The 16,666-nt window shown below is 37.1% G+C and overlaps 1 protein-coding gene across 7 annotated transcripts in view; it reads left to right on the top strand.

Annotated features, from left to right (window-relative positions):
• Positions 1 to 16,666, top strand: part of KCNT2 (potassium sodium-activated channel subfamily T member 2) — a 377,236-nt gene that overhangs the window by 236,629 nt on the left and 123,941 nt on the right. For all 7 annotated transcript variants that reach the window (XM_032422169.1, XM_032422163.1, XM_032422167.1 and 4 more), the window contains one exon: positions 10,895 to 11,003. In XM_032422169.1, the coding sequence (XP_032278060.1) occupies positions 10,895 to 11,003 (109 nt within the window). The remainder of the gene's footprint in view (positions 1 to 10,894; positions 11,004 to 16,666) is intronic.

The raw sequence follows: 16,666 nt of genomic DNA, 5'->3' as shown, positions 1-16,666 counted from the left end.
TAGCGCTGGGGTTTTGCCGTTCTCATTGATCGGTAAACTTGGTCTTGGCTGGCTGTTCTTCCTGATCTTCTGGGGGAGGGGCCTGTTGCCGTGATTCCCAAATGTCTTTGCTGGAGGTGGAATTGCCCCACCCTTGCTGGGGTCCGGGCTAAGCAATCTGCCCGGGTTTGCTCTCGGGAGCTTTTGTTCCCTGCAAGCTTTCCGTACAGCTTTGGAGGATGAGAGTGAAAATGGCGGCCTCCCAATCTTCACCCCAGAGGAGCTGAGAACTCGGGGCCCCGCTCCTCAGTGCACTCCAGAGAAAAGCAGTCAGTCACTCCCTTCTCCCCGGTCTCTGGCCGCACTCCGTGCTCACCCAGCCTGTGACCGAGCGTTTCTATCTCTGGCACCCGACTAGGTGTGGAGTCTCCAAACCCAGCAGATCCCTGCGGTGCACTCCCATGCCGCTCCTCCCTGGGGAGGAAGGGGAGTCTCCCCAGATCTGCTGCTTGTTGGGTCCCTGCTGGAGGACCAGGGGCCAACTGTGCAGTGGATCACGGTTCATGGCAACTCCGAGCTGAGAGCCCGCTCCTCAGCTCCGTCTCTGCAGCCGGCTTCCCCGCTCCGATACCTGGGAGCTCTGCCACACTCAGGCACCCCTGGTCTTTCTGTGACCCCGAGGGTCCTGAGACCACACTGTCCCACGAGGGTTCCACCCCCCGCTCACCCACTGGAGCGACGTCCCTCAGTGGAGCAGACTTCTAAAAGTTCCGATTTTGTGCTCCACTGCTCTATCACTTGCCAGAACTGATGGATGGAGGCCTCTCCCCCACCGTCTATCCTCCCGAATATCGCCTCAGATTCACTTCTCCGCCCGTCCTAACTTCCAGAAAGTGGTCACTTTTCTGTTCATAGAGTTGTTGCTATTCTTTTCTTCAACCTCCTGTTGAGTTCGTAGGTGTTCAGAATGGTTTGATCCCTATCCAGCTGAATTCCTGAGACCAGAAGAAATCCAGGTCTCCTACTCCTCCGCCATCTTGTTCCCCAAAAAGTCCAAGAACTTTCTTAAACCTGCTGTATTTACTGGTTTTTGTTGCCCTGCTCATATCTCTTTCTCGATTGTAATGGCAGTTACCTTGCCATCATCTAAAACAAGTTTGAGTGGGAAGGCAGCACTTTAATCTGATTCTTGCCACAGGCCTGGTTTTATTGGTTTGGGAGAAGTCTTAATGGAAAGCCTCTGATAAGGACTCTGAAAGAGGATCATCTCCTGCTATTTAAGGTACAGTTCACTTTTTCCAGATTCTTTCTTGGACAGTAGATTTAGCTTTCTAAATAATGATGCCCTGTAAATAATGCCCTGTTTAAGAGAGCTTTATTCCTTTCTCTCTCTGCTTGCGAAGTGATCAGTTCTTACCTCAGGTCATCTCTCTATGTATACCTGACTAAAACACAAGGTGCTGCGCACACACATTTGTATTCTTGTCCCTTCCAAACATTTTCTAGACATGTTTCCATAGATATGTTGTTTCTGCATACAGGGGAAAGTGGATAATAAGGAAAAATAGCAATTTCTGTTACAGATATAATTTTCCATTATGTATTTCAATACACTTAAATTTTCTATAATTTTGTCTTACATTTTGAATTAGAAAATTATTTGATAAAAATTGGCAGTTTGTGACTCGGAAATATCCCAAAAAAGAAAGACAAGTAGTTGAAAAAAAATTGAGCTAAAAAGCACTTGGTCTCCTTGTTTACTCACTCTTTCCTACACTGTGTAGTCATAATAGTTAATGATATTGATATCCACGAAATGATTCTCTCAGTGCCCTAGACTTGCGTACCTGTAATTTCCCTATTTTGAATGTTCTTGTTCACCATCCTATCTCAGCACTCACTTCTGGAGTGGTCATGTCATTACTTGTTAATGTGACCCCTTCATAATCTCTGTTCCTGGTGACCCTGTTTCTGACCACTGCTTCTTATCATTCCAGTTCACATCCTCTAGTACAGAACTCCAACTATCACTTGACTACATTGGGACTTACAATTCATTGATTCTACCAAACGTTTACCACTATTGACAACTGCAGATACTGTTTTCTCTTAACCTGTTTGAATTCCATAGCACACCATTATAATCCATTATTTTAATTCATCCTCTGTTCATTGACCTTCTGTTCATTAGTGAGACTTGTTTGTCAGAAGTCATTGGTGGTGAATTCTCTCTGTCTTCTTGACAGAAGATGGTGTTTACTTCCATGCATTTAAATGTGGTCCGAAGAAACAAAATAAACAAAAGACAACCTGCAGACTACTCCTACTTTAAATTCATGATCCTTGATTTCTTGGGGTCCAGGAGCTGCCAAACATCTTTCTGTGTTTCACTATTCTGTTTCCTCTTCCACTCTCTTAAGCAGCTATGCTGTATTTTCTCCTTTTATTTCCAACCTCTTCTTTAATCATTTCCACCAATTTCACAAAGAAAATAGAACCATAGGAAGAAAAACAAAATTTTCACGAACTTCCACCAACACATCTACCTACCAATCTGTGTGTACAACCATACGTTTTACCCCCTCTCCTGTTATTATAAATGAGCAATTTTAGCAGCAGTGTGGCTAAGAAAAATCATGAAAAGGTGGTATGGTATGTTGGTAAGGTTACCCAAATTCTGCCAGTGTATGAATGACATTTTAATTTGAAATATATGGATTAATGGAAGGTAATTAATCTATTTGGCTAATCAAATAGCACTGTCCAGTTATTGTTGATAACGGAAATGTTCCATATTTACATTGTCTGGTACTGTAGACAGTTACAACAAATGTTATTGAACACTTTATTCTCATTAAAAGATGGCTAGTAAGATGGAGGAACTGAACTTTTATTTGTATTTTAATTTATTTAAATTTAAATGGCTATATGTGGCAGTGGCAACTCTAATTGGACAGCACAGTTTTGGAAGGGTAATAGATAGACTGCTGAGGAGTTGGAAGACATGAAAAGCAATTAAGAAGCTCTTGCATTTGTCTAGGTGAGAGATAATCATAGTTTGAGTAAAGATTCACGATCCCTTAGCTATAATTCCAAAATCCAGAATATTCTGGAAAAAAAAAAAGAAGGAAAGGAAAGGAAGAAGGAAGGAAGGGAGGGAGGAAGGAAGGAAGGAAGGAAGGAAGGAAGGAAGAAAAAAAGAAAGAAAGAGAAAGAAGAAAGAGAGACAGAAAGAAAAAGAAAGAAAGAAAAGAAAGAAAAAAGAAGAAAGGAAAGGAAAGAAAAGGCAAAAGAAAGGAAGGAGGGAAGAAAAGAAAGAAAGAAGAAAGAAAGAAAGAAAGAAAGAAAGAAAGAAAGAAAGAAAGAAAGAAAGAAAGAAAGAAAAAAGAAAGAAAGAAAAGAAAGAAAGAAGAAAGTAAGAAAGAAAGAAAGAAAAAGAAAAGAAAGAAAGAAAGAAGAAAGAAAGAAAGAAGGAAGGAAGGAAGAGAGAGAGAGAGAAAGAAAGAAAGAAAGAAGAAAGAAAGAAAGAAAGAAAGAAAGAAAGAAAGAAAGAAAGAAAGAAAAGAAAAAGAAAGAAAGAAAGAAAGAAAAAAAGAAAGAAGAAAGGAAGAAAGAAAAAAGTATTTCTGTTGGTGGTGAAATCTGACCTGACCTGAAATTATTTGGTAGCAATCCCCATACTGAATTTTATTTTTTGCACTTAGTATTCACATATTTAGCTGCAGAAATAATAGTATGTTAAAGCATAGGCTGCTCCCTAGATGTATTACATAGGGTCTGGTAGATGAAGCACATTACCTTTCTAAAATCTAAAAAATAATAATACTAATTCTAAAAGCTGACATCCGGCCCTTAAGAATTATGGATAAGGATTGGAAGCCTCTAGCAAGTAGGGACAGTAGAATGGAGGTGGGAAAGGTGGGAAAGACAGAGAAGACTTCAGTGGTATGATCAATAAACCTTGGCTGTTATATGACATTGAGAAATGAGGGGCAAAGTAGCAGTACTTAACTGACCCTGCCGCCCAGGTGCCCCGATATGTTCACTCTGTAAATATCCGACTCACCTACAAATTCAACCTTCTATTTATTAATGTAGCTAAAACTATTTTCTTTTTTTTATTATGTTATGTTAGTCACCATACAGTACATCATTAGTTTTTTATGTAGTATTCCATGATTCATTGTTTGCATATAACACCCACTGCTCCATGCAATATGTGCCCTCCTTAATACCCATCACTGGGCTAACCCATCCCCCCACCCCCCTCCCCTCTAAAACCCTCATTTGTTTCTCGGAGTCCATAGTCTCTCATCATTCACCTCCCCCTCCGATTTCCCCTCTTCATTTTTCCATTCCTTCTCCTAATGTCCTCCATGCTATTCCTTATGTTCCACAAATAAGTGAAACCATGATAATTGACTTTCTCTGCTTGACTTATTTCACTTAGCATAATCTCCTCCAGTCCTATCCATGTTGATGCAAAAGCTGGGTATTCATCCTTTCTGGTGGCCGAGTAATATTCCATTGTATATATGAACCACATCTTCTTTATCCATTCATCTATTGAAGGGTATCTCAGCTCTTTCCACAGTTTGGCTATTGTGGAAAATGCTGCTATGAACATTGGAGTACATACAGCCCTTCTTTTCACTACATCTGTGTCTTTGGGGCAAATACCTAGTAGTGCAATTGCTGGGTCATAGGGTTCCTCTATTTTTAATTTTTTGAGGCACCTCAACACTGTTTTCCAAAGTGGCTATACCAACTTGCATTCCCACCAACAGTATAAGAGGGTTCCCCTTTCTCCACAACCTCTCCAACATTTGTTGTTTCTTGCCCTGTCAATTTTTGCCATTCTAACTGGTGTAAGGTGGTATCTCAATGTGGTTTTGATTTGAATGTCCCTGATGGCTAATGATGATGAACATTTTTTCATGTGTCTGCTGGCCATTTGTATGTCTTCTTTGGAGAACTGTCTGTTCATGTCTTCTCCCCATTTTTTGACTTGATTATTTGTTTTTGGGTGTTGAGTTTCAGAAATTCTTTTTCGATTTTTGGATATCAGCTCTTTGTCTGTAGTGTCATTTGCAAATATCTTCTCCCATTCTGTGGGTTGCTTCTTTGTTTTGTTGACTGTTTCCTTTGCTGTACAGAAACTTTTTCTCTTGATGAAGTCCCAAAAGTTCATTTTCGCTTTTGTTTCCCTTGCCTTTGGAGAAGTGTCTTGAAAGAAGTTGCTGTGGCCAATGTCAAAGAGGTTACTGCCTATGATCTCCTCTAGGATTTTGATGGATGCCTGTCTCATATTGAGGTCTTTCATCCATTTTGAGTTTATCTTTGTGTATGGTGTTAGAGAATGGTCGAGTTTCATTCTTCTGCATGTGGCTGTCCAATTTTCCCCACACCAGTTATTGAAGAGACTGTCTTTTTTCCATTGCATATTTTTTCCTGCTTTGTCAAAGATTATTTGACCATAGAATTGAGGGTCCATATCTGGGCTCTCTATTCTGTTTCATTGGTCTATATGTCTGTTTTTGTGCCAGTACCATGCTGTCTTGGTGATCACTGCTTTGTAATATAGCTTGAAATCGGGCAACGTGATGCCTCCAGCTTTGTTTTTCTTTTTCAACATTTCCTCGGTGATTCCATACAAATTTTAGGATTGTTTGTTCCAGCACTTTGAAAACTGTCATTGGAATGTTGATCTGGATGGCGTTGAAGTTATAGATTGCTCTGGGTAGCATAGACATTTTAAATATGTTTATTCTTCTGTTCCATGAGCATGGGATGTTTTTCCATCTTTTTGTGTCTTCTTCAATTTCTTTCATGAGTGTTCTGTAGTTCCTAGAGTATAGATCCTTTACCTCTTTGGTTAAGTTTATTCCAAGGTATTTTATGGTTTTTGATGTTATTGTAAATGGAATTGATTCTCTAATTTCTGTTTCTACAATTACATTGTTAGTGTATAAGAAAGCAACAGATTTCTGTGCATTGATTTTGTATCCTGCCACATTACTGAATTGCTGTATGAGTTCTAGTAATTTGGGGGTGGAGTCTTTTGAGTTTTCCACATAAAGTATCATGTCATTTGCGAAGGAGAGAGTTTGACTTCTTCTTTGCCAATTTGAATACCTTTTATTTCTTTTTGTTGTCTGATTGCTGTTGCTAGGACTTCCAGTGCTATGTTGAACAATAGTGGCGAGAGTGGGCATCCTTGTCATGTTCCTGATCTTAAGGGAAAGGCTCTCATCTTTTCCCCGTTGAGAATATTTGCTGTGGGTTTTTCATAGATGGATTTTATGAACTTGAGGAATGTTCCCTCTATCCCTATACTCTGAAGTGTTTTAATCAGGAAAGGATGCTGTATTTTGTGAGATGCTTTTTCTGCATCAATTGAGAGGACTATATGGTTCTTCTCTCTCCTCTTATTAATGTTTTCTATCACATCGATTGATTTGCGAATGTTGAACCACTCTTGCATCCCAAGGATAAATCCCACTTGGTCGTGGTGGATGATCTTTTTAATGTACTGTTGGATCCTATTAGCTAGGATTTTTTTGAGAATTTTGCCATCCATATCCATCAGGGATATGGGTCTGAAATTCTCCCTTTTGATGGGGTCTTTGCCTGGTTTGGGGATCAAGGTAATGCTGGCCTCACAGAATGAGTTCTGTTTCTATTCTTTGAAACAGCTTCAGGAGAATAGGTATTATTTCTTCTTTGAATGTTTAGTAGAATTCCCCAGGGAATCCATCAGGCCCTGGATTCTTTATTTTTTGGGAGGTTTTTGATCACTGCTTCAATCTCGTTACTGGTTATTGGCCTCTTCAGGTTGTCAATTTCTTCCTGTTTCAGTCTTGGTAGTTTATAGGTTTCTTGGAAGGCATCCATTTCTTCCAGGTTACTTGATTTATTGGCATATAGTTGTTGATAATAATTTCTAATAATTGTTTCTATTTCCTTGGTGTTAGTCATGATCTCTCCCCTTTCATTCATAATTTTATTGATTTGTGTCCTTTCTCTTTTCTTTTGGATAATTCTGGCCAGTGGTTTATTGATCTTATTAATTCTTTCAAAGAACCAGCTTCTAGTTTTGTTGATCTGCTCTACTGTATTTTTGGTTTCTAATTCATTGATCTCTGCTCTAATCTTAATTATTTCTCTTCTAATGCGTGGCTTAGGTGTCATTTGTTGTTTTTTCTCTAGTTCTTTAAGGTGTAAAGTTAGTTGGTGAATTCGGGATTTTTCTATTTTTTTGAGTGAGGCTTGGATGGCTATGTATTTCCCCCTTCGGACCGCCTTTGCAGTATCCCATAGGTTTTGGACTGATGTGTTTTCATCCTCATTGGTTTCCATGAATTGTGTAAGTTCTTCTTTGATTTCCTGGTTGACCCAAACATTCTTAAGCAGAGTGGTCTTTAGTTTCCAAGTGTTTTAATTTCTTCCAGTCTTTTTCTTGTGATTGAGTTCTAGTTTCAAAACATTATGGTCTGAGGATATGTGGGGAATAATCTCAATCTTTTGGTATCAGTTGAGACCTGATTTGTGACCCAGTATATGGTCTATTCTGGAGAAAGTTCCATGTGCGTTCGAGAAGAATGAATATTCTGTTGTTTTAGGGTGGAATGTTCTGTATATATCTATGAGGTCCATCTGGTCCAGTGTGTCATTCAAAGTTCTTGTTTCTTTGTTGATTTTCTGCTTAAATGATCTTTCTATTGCTGAGAGTGGAGTGTTGAGGTCTCCTACTATTAACATATTATTATCAACATGTCTCTTTATTTTGTTTAACAGTTGGCTTATGTAGTTGGCTGCTCCCATGTTGGGGGCATATATATTTTCAATTGTTAGATCTTCTTGTTGGATAGAGCCTTTAAGAATGATATGGTGTCCTTCTGTGTCTCTAACTACACTCTTTAGCTTAAAATCTGATTTGTCTGATATGAGAATTGCTACTCCAGCTTTCTTTTGTGGTCCGTTGGCATGAAAGATGGTTCTCCATCCCTTCACTTTCAGTCTGGATGTATCTTTAGGTTCAAAATGAGTCTCTTGTAGACAGCATATGGATGGGTCCTGTCTTTTTATCCAATCTGCAACCCTGTGCCATTTTATGGGAGCTGTTCATGTTGAGAGTGATTATTGAAAGATATTGTTTTATTGTCATCATGTTGCCTGTGAAGTCCTTGTTTCTATAGATTGTCTCTGTAAATTTCTGTTCTATATCACTCTTGGGGTCTTTCTCTTTTTATAGAACCACCCTCAATATTTCTTGCAGCGCCGGCTTAGTGGTCACATATTCTTTCAGTTTCTGCCAGTCTTGGAAGCTCTGTATCTCTCCATTCATTCTAAATGACAGCCTTGCTGGATAAAGTATTCTTGGCTGCATGTTCTTCTCATTTAGTACCCTGAATATGTCTTGCCAGTCCTTTCTGGCTTGCCATGTCTCTGTGGATAGGTCTGATGTTATTCTGATGTTCCTCCCTCTGTATGTAAGGAATCTCTTCCCCCTAATTGCCCTTAAGATGGTTTCCTTGGTTCTAAGATTTGGGAGTTTTACTATTACATGCTGGGGCATTGGTCTGTTCTCCTTGATCTTGGGAGGGAAATGCTTGTTTCACTCCTCAGATTAGGGAAGTTCTCAGCTACAATTTGCTCAAATATATCTTCTTGTCCTCTCTCTCTCTCTCCACTCCCTCAGGGATCCCAATAATTCTGACACTGGAGCGTTTCATGGTGTCACTTATTTCTCTAATTGTTTTCATGGATTTTAAGCTGTTTGTTCCAGGCCTCCTTCTGTTCCTTCTTTTCTATCAGTTTGTCTTTTAGATCACTAATTCAGTCTTCTGCCTCATTTACCCTAGCTATTAGAGTATCTAGATTGGATCTCATCAATAGCATTTTTAAGTTTGGCCTGATTAGCTCTCATTTCTGCCCTTAGAGAATCTATGTTGCCATTAACGGTTTTCTCCAGCCTAGCTATTATCTTCATAACTGTTACCCTGAAGTCTATTTCTGACATCTTACTTATATCCATATCCATTTGTTCTGTGGCATAGGTCACAGTCTCTGAGTCTTTCCTATTTTGGGGGTTCCTCCTCTTAGTCATTCTGTTGAGGGGTGGTTGAGGGAATGTACAGGGTCCAAATTATTGGCCACAACCCAAGTAAGATGCACCTGTTTTATAGGGACATTAGGGTTGTTGGCCTCTTGTTCTTCCAGCCTGTGTTCTGGGGGAGGGGCCTGCCATGCTGTTACTCAGGCAACCCTGTTTGGGCAGAGTTGTCCTGGTGCTTGCGGGGGAGGATGGGCTCAGTGAAAACTGTTTTTGGGGGGCTTTTGTTCTCTGGCTGTTTTCCCTGGCGGCTTTCCACGTCTCTTCTGAGAGTCAGAGCAGAAGTGATCATATCCAAACCTCTGCCTCAGAACAGAGAGATCGCAGTCTGTTCTTCAGTGAGCTCTCCAGGTCACACTGTCTCTGTTTCTGTCTGTGCTGCTAAAAACTGCAACGTCCTGGGCTGTGCGCCCCTCAGCAGCACCCCCAGTCCTCTCTTCCAGGTCCAGGCATGTCTCTGCCCTTTGTGCTTCTAAAACCGCAAGCTGCCCCCAGTTTGCAGGTGGGCCTGTGCAGCTCCAGGTTTCAGTGGGGAGGGGAGTCTCGCTACTGTCGGCAAGTCTGTGCCTGGTCTCCAACACGGGAGGCTGTTGCGCTCCTGTGTTATTTCACCTTCCCAGCTCAAGTGCTTATGGCAACTCCCTCCCCCTTCCATTTATCTTCTGATATCTGCCTGTGGAATCACAGCTCCCCACTTCGTACCTCAAGACCAACCTCCAGAGATATTCTGCTTGTAGAGATCCAGATATATCTTCTTACATCTCAGGCTGATTTTGTGGGTGTTCAGAGTGGTCTGGAGGATATCCAGCTCAATTCAGGGGACCAGTTGAAATAGGGTCCTCTACTCCTCTGACATCTAAAACTATTTTCCGGGAGTATTTATTTTCTTGGTACTTTACACATTGTCTTTATTTCTAATACCAGTTATAATTGTTTACTTGGGAAGGGACTTTATTTTTTTCACAAAGTAAACAATATCTTAATCACTTCTCTAAATTATTACTTCTATGGAAAAGTGGATATATGGTGTCTGTGCCCTCAACACTGTATGAAAGTAATGGACATGGGCTGAGTATCATCATCCCCCTTTAATGTGGCCTGCAACCTCTCATGTGCCACTATCTTTAGCACACTCTATTGTTTTTATGTCACTGACTTCAGTTGCCATTTATTATTTTTCCAGATTGAATCCTATCATCTTTTGCGTTTATGACTGTAGGTCTTGAGGTCAAAGTACAATTTAAATTTAAATGTATTTTTATCATTATTTTTTATTACCTGATATCATAGTTGTTTTGATTGTACAAAATCTGTTACTGTTATATAATTGTTATCTACCATGTCTTTTAATAATTCTGTGTGTTCTGTGACTATGAATTTGATAAATCAATAATGCTGTAAATCAATACTACTGCATTTCATACCATAGAATTATCAGAATTAAAGGAGACTTTATACAATTTCTGATTTATTTTCCAGACTGCTCCTCCAATCTACCTCTCACCTCCTTGTAAAGATGAAGCATAGGAAAATTAAACATTTTGCCAAAGGCTGCCAATTTCATTAAAGACAGAATTGAGGCTAAGATCCCCTTCCCTCTTGGTCACTTAACTCATAATCTAGTACTCTCTTATGAAACATTTTTCCTGGGGAAAATTGCACATGTGAAAACATCTCAAAGACAAGTGTGTTTATGTGGAAACCTCTGTAATTTTATTTGCTGTTTTATTTTCCATATTATTTTAAAATAGTACTCTCCCATGGTAAATTATTCTAATTTACCTATTTTATTTCAAACAGATCATGTTGTTTGTGAAGAAGAGTTTAAATACGCCATGTTAGCTTTAAACTGTATATGCCCGGCAACATCTACACTTATTACACTACTGGTTCATACCTCTAGAGGGCAGTAAGTATATGTTTTCTTTAAGATAATGCATTTTTAAATTATTTTAAAAAAATAATATAAATGCAGTTATGTGTTTTAGAAGTACAGTAAGCCAAGGTATACAGCTAGATATGTACTATACTTGTATTTGTGTGAGTTATCTTCATCTGACAGACAGATGGATAGATATATAGATGGACAGACAAATACTGGTTAAGGGGCGGGGGTGGTGGTCTAAGACATATAAAAAATTGTCAGTTATTTGCTGTCTTTTCTAACTAATCCTGAGATAATTTGTTTCATCCTAAATTCTAAGTGTCTACATCATTTGTTAGGTCTAGGATTAGGGCACTGTTTCTATTTTCAAGATACTTAGCAAATAAAACTTTAAATAACAGGATGATGACAATCATTAGTATGAGATCTTAAAACCATTTTTTCTATTCCTGAGGTAAGTTTTTATTTCAAAGCTATATGTATATGTTTGACCTCAAAATTAAAATTTTACAATTATTATAAAATTAGCAAGTAGTATAAAAGAAATCACTTTTTTATATGCATTTTAAGGTAGATGAGGGAAAGTTATATCATCAGACCATTTTGTTCTATGAGAGAGTTTGTATTTGACTTGGATGATCAAGGAAAATATAATCAGTGAACACAATCCCCACCTTATTTGAAGAGACAAATCTTACATTACATTTCATACCTTTTCCTAGTCCTTATTTGGTATTTTAGACAAAATGTTGATTTTCTAAGTAAATTTTACTGTGGTGGTTGTGGATATGATTATTTAAATTTAGTAAGTTAATTGATAGTTATTTAAGTGAAGTGTCAAATCAAATCAAGAAGAAGGAAAATTCTTTTTGGGGATTTGTTTTTTTTTAATTTTTTGGGATTTAGTACTAGATGGAGTAGGTTGCTAATTGGAAAGTAGAAAATACCCTACAGTATTTTCAGGTAGATTTTACTCCCTTACTTTTAATTATGTCTCTGCTCTATTGAGATAGTAAGATTTTCTGAGGAGTAATTTTCTTAAGGTTCTCAATGAAAATATTTCTATTCTATGCATTTACAAAACTTTAATTTGTGCAATGGAAAAGATGTAACAGGATTATGAATAAATTGTTTTTCTATGGAGAAAATATGCAGCATTTTGATGAAATTAAATAAAATACTCAAAATGACGTTAACACCAATTAATGGAACATTCATAGAACTCTTCACAAGGGTTCATTATTTTGCCATGCCCTCTTTGTCATAGGCATACAACTTTAGAACTGAATATCTAGTCTCGTTTTATTGTTGTAGAAATGATAAAAATGAGGCTCATCAACACTAACATACATCACTAATTATACTGGTTAAATTGCACTGTTCAAGTCCTAGTAAATATTACTTATTGGCATACAATATTGCCCTAGTGAGCAACTTGCACTTGATATAAGTTCAAAAAACATTTCAACAATCCTTAAAATATGACTTTTCCCAACATACTTTAATGAATTTTGCCTTACTAAAAGAGAAAGTAATGTTTTTGAAGACATTGTTACCACATAATTAGGATTTTCCATGGATAAGATTGACCAGCAAAATTACTTCACAACTAAGTGTCACAATAAATGCTGCAGTGCACCAGAATAACTTTATTGAGCCATAATTCATATACCATACAAATCACCCATCTATAGCATATGATTTAATGTTCCTTGGCATATTCACAGACTTGTGGAAATATCACCACTATCTAACTCCTGAATCGTTTCATCACTCCATTTTATAAATCCAAAATCTGGGGCACAGCATCTAGAGCAACATGTCTGACTCAACAGTACACCTAGTTCATTCCATTTTTTTTTTTTAATTCTAACATTTTTAGCTGTAGAACATAATCCTCAAGATGCTCTCTTTGTAATCACAAAACACCTGCTTTGCTTTAGGCTATTCTCCTTCTAAGTAGGAAGAAGGGGAATGGCAAAGGGGCAAAGTATTGCCAGCTGGGACTATTTAAAACTTTCCATGAAGTCCAACCATTGCCTTTTAATGTCTTAAGATACAATTATATTTTGCATATTAGAATATGAGCTTGATTCTAGCTATGTCTGTTAGCAATGTAAGTTAAATTAAAAAAATCTGTATACACACCTATGTATATATACATATATACACACATATTTATTTAAAATTATATGTTTACTCTTTTATGATAATTAGATTATGTATCATAAGAATAAAAGATAAATCAAAGGATCTTATCTGGGGGTATATTGATTCATGCAAATAATTGTGAAAGCCTAAGTTTTATATGTGAAATACAAAGGTCATTGTTTCTTATTAGAGAGAGAGCTCAAATCTGATGATTGCCAACTTGGCACTATTAAAAAATATTAGTATATCTGTAGTATAGTTGTTAATTATTAATACTTTTTGATAGTTGGCCCTTTACCTGAATTTTAATGTATTATCAGTGAGCCAAAACCAAACATATTATTATAAAACACGTGATTCAGAAAATTCTCTCATTAAAGTAGCAACTAAAATTGGACTTTCTGGGAACTGCATAACCTAATCACAACTAAAATTCCCTCTGTTTGGTAGTGTTCATGCTGTAAATGGGGCTCATAAATTTAGGGAGGAAATGTGACAGAGATAAAAGATCACCCATTCTGGCAGCTTGAAATGGTTGACTCACTAACTGGTAAAGTTAACTAACACTGAGCCAATTACATATTCCATTTCATTCTCAATCATTTTATATGGAAAATTTGAGATAATAATTTTCTCATCCATTACTTTATTCATTTATTTGACAATTATTTATTTAATGCTTACCCTGTAACAAAACCATTCCAGGTGTTGTGGTTTCAACAAGGAAACCAATAGAAAAATTCCAGCTGTCCTGAAGCTTTTATTACAATTGGGGAGACAGATCAAAAATAAATAAGTAAAATATATCTCAGATGGACACACATCTGATAATCTGAGAAATGGCAGATAGGCCAGTGTAGCTAGAATGGAAGGACGAGAAAGGGAGTAAAAGCTGAGATCTGACAGGGAAACAATGGTCTTCTAGGCCATTAGAAGGGCGGTGCCCATCACTCTCAAATGAAAAATCATTGAAAGATTCTGAGCTGAAGAGGGATAACGTTTGAATAAGAGTAACAAACACATTGGCTTCTTGGTTGAGCAAAAGCAATTAAGAGATTATGGGACTAATCTAAACCAGAGAAGTTAAGCCTTGTCTTGGGCAGAGGCACAAGAATGGAAGTGATTAGAAGTGCTCAGATTCTAGATGTATTTTGAAGGTTTTGTTGTCAGGAATTGTTGATTAGATGTGGGATGGAACAGAAGGAGAAGAGTCTAGCATGCCTGCAAATTTTTGGACAAAGCCACCAGAAGAATATAATGGTGATTTACCACAATGAAGAAGACCGGGGAAGATCAGAATTTTTATTTTGAACATAATTTAAGGTACTTGTTAGACTCCCAAAATTATGTCTAATATACAGTCTGGAGCTTAGCTACACTGATGATAGAAATTTGGCTGTCATCTGCATATGGAACACTTTAAACCATGAAAGTGGATGAAGTCACTTCACAGGTTGGTTTTGAGGATTATGTACGGCCATACCAGACCATAGTAGGTAGGTACTCTTTAGTTCTCTCATTGGCTCTATTTATGTGTATCAAGTGAGTCAGATTCTATATGCATCAAAATCATTTTTTTAAATTTGCTGTCAGAGACACTTTGAGGGTGGAGGAGAGATGCTTTAAAGACAAATGCAGGCCACCCACCATATATGTATTTGTGATGGAGAAGACTCAGGCCATGCACACATGTGATTTATATTTAAATTAGAATATGTTTGTAACTTCATTTGGATATTTTTTGGAACAAAGAATGACATGAATGAACAAATATATATCAGAATGCTTCCAAGCAATAAACAGTGAAGGTATATATCTCGCCATGGCCAATCTTTCGAATCACTGTCTTAATTATTACAGAGATTAGGATTAAATATATTTTGAAAAGGATGACTCAAGTATGTACAATGTCAGGCATTTTACTCTCCAGCAGTATATTATTTAGTCATGGAAGATTTCATAGGAGAAAGCCAAGTAGAGTTATAGGAGGTATAAAATTATTTTGTCTTCTTAAAAGATACAAGTTTTGAGATGCCTCAGTTGGTTAACGTCTGCCTTCGGCTCAGGTCATGATCTCAGGGTCCTGGGATCGAGTCTCACATCAGGTTCCTTAATCAGCAGGGAGCCTGCTTCTCCCTCTGTGTGCCACTGCCCCTGCTTGTGTGCTCGCTCTCTCTCTCTGACAAATAAATAAATGAAATCTTAAAAAAAAAAAAAGATACAAGTTTTCAGTGACCTTTTCAAAGTTTGTTTGAAATAAAAAATAATTTAAATAAGAAAATTATTAAATGCAGTAAAATTATTTTTAAAATGTGGAAGACATAAAGATAAAGACAGATCAGAGAAAATGGTTAAGTTATATAAATGTAAGCAGGTAACAGTTGCTGGCAGTTTCAGATTTCACAATATATTATTACAATATATTGCAATAATTTTCTTTTGATTTACATGGCCACAAAAAAGGAGGCTTCAAATAGAAATCAATTCATATATGATATAAATATGTATCTTAAGTATTTTGGATGAGTGAAAAGATGTAAGAATTCCAATGCTACATTCCATAAATACATATTAGAAGTAAGGGGAAAGCAAAGTTGCTTTTATATTTTAGTAAAATCAATTTCGAAAAGTTGCAGTTTTGTAAATATGTTCCTCAGGGGTGGTTATTTCATAAGAAGCCCTCCATTAAGTTACCAGGGTGAGTGTGTTATTTTCATCAATGGGATCTGGAAACTGCAGATTTGGGTATTGCTGCAATACTTTTTGTAAAATGAAAATTTAACACTATTAAGTTTTGTCTGTTGTTTTCAATGTAATTGGTCTCTTTTAAAATAGAAGAACACCTTCATTTGTGGTTATTTCCTTAGCTTGCAAAATTTTATCATACCTCTAACCACATGCAAAGTGTTTGTAAAATTGTAGAGAGATAGTCTTGTTCAAATTTCTATCATGAGCATTATAATTGTGTACATTTAAATTTAAGTGAAATTTAGGTTTTCTCAAATAACTGTTTCACCAGAGGTTGCTTAATAGTTTTGGGAAATCTTCAACCATAGTAGAAACACATTAAGTCAAATGCACTGTAATTAATTTTTTTGTGTGGTATATAAATAGTGGTTCTATTATTTCATATCATTGCCAAATTTGTGTTCCAAGGCACAATTAATAATGCTTTTGGATGGAAGTTAATAATTTTCCTGAAAAGTAAAATTATGTACTCAAGTAAGATTGGGAAATGATGGATAACACATTACATTTTTAATGGCTTATTTTTTAGTCTTTTTATTTGAACCAAATTTAGACTCACAGAAAATTTACAAAAATAATACAGGGAGCTCCTACATACCCTTCCCATATAAACTTCCCTTAATGTTTATATCTTACAGTATCATAGCACAGTTATCAAAATGACAAATTAACATTGGTACAACACAATTGACTAAATTATTGGCCTAAATGAATTTCACCAGTTTTATCATTAATATCCCTTTTCTGTTCAAGGATCTTCTCCAAGATCCTGCATTGCATTTAGTTGT

This window comes from Phoca vitulina, unplaced genomic scaffold (assembly GCF_004348235.1).
Source record: "Phoca vitulina isolate PV1807 unplaced genomic scaffold, GSC_HSeal_1.0 scaffold26, whole genome shotgun sequence".
NCBI classification, from domain to species: domain Eukaryota; kingdom Metazoa; phylum Chordata; class Mammalia; order Carnivora; family Phocidae; genus Phoca; species Phoca vitulina.
This window is presented reverse-complemented; position numbering and strand designations above follow the sequence as displayed.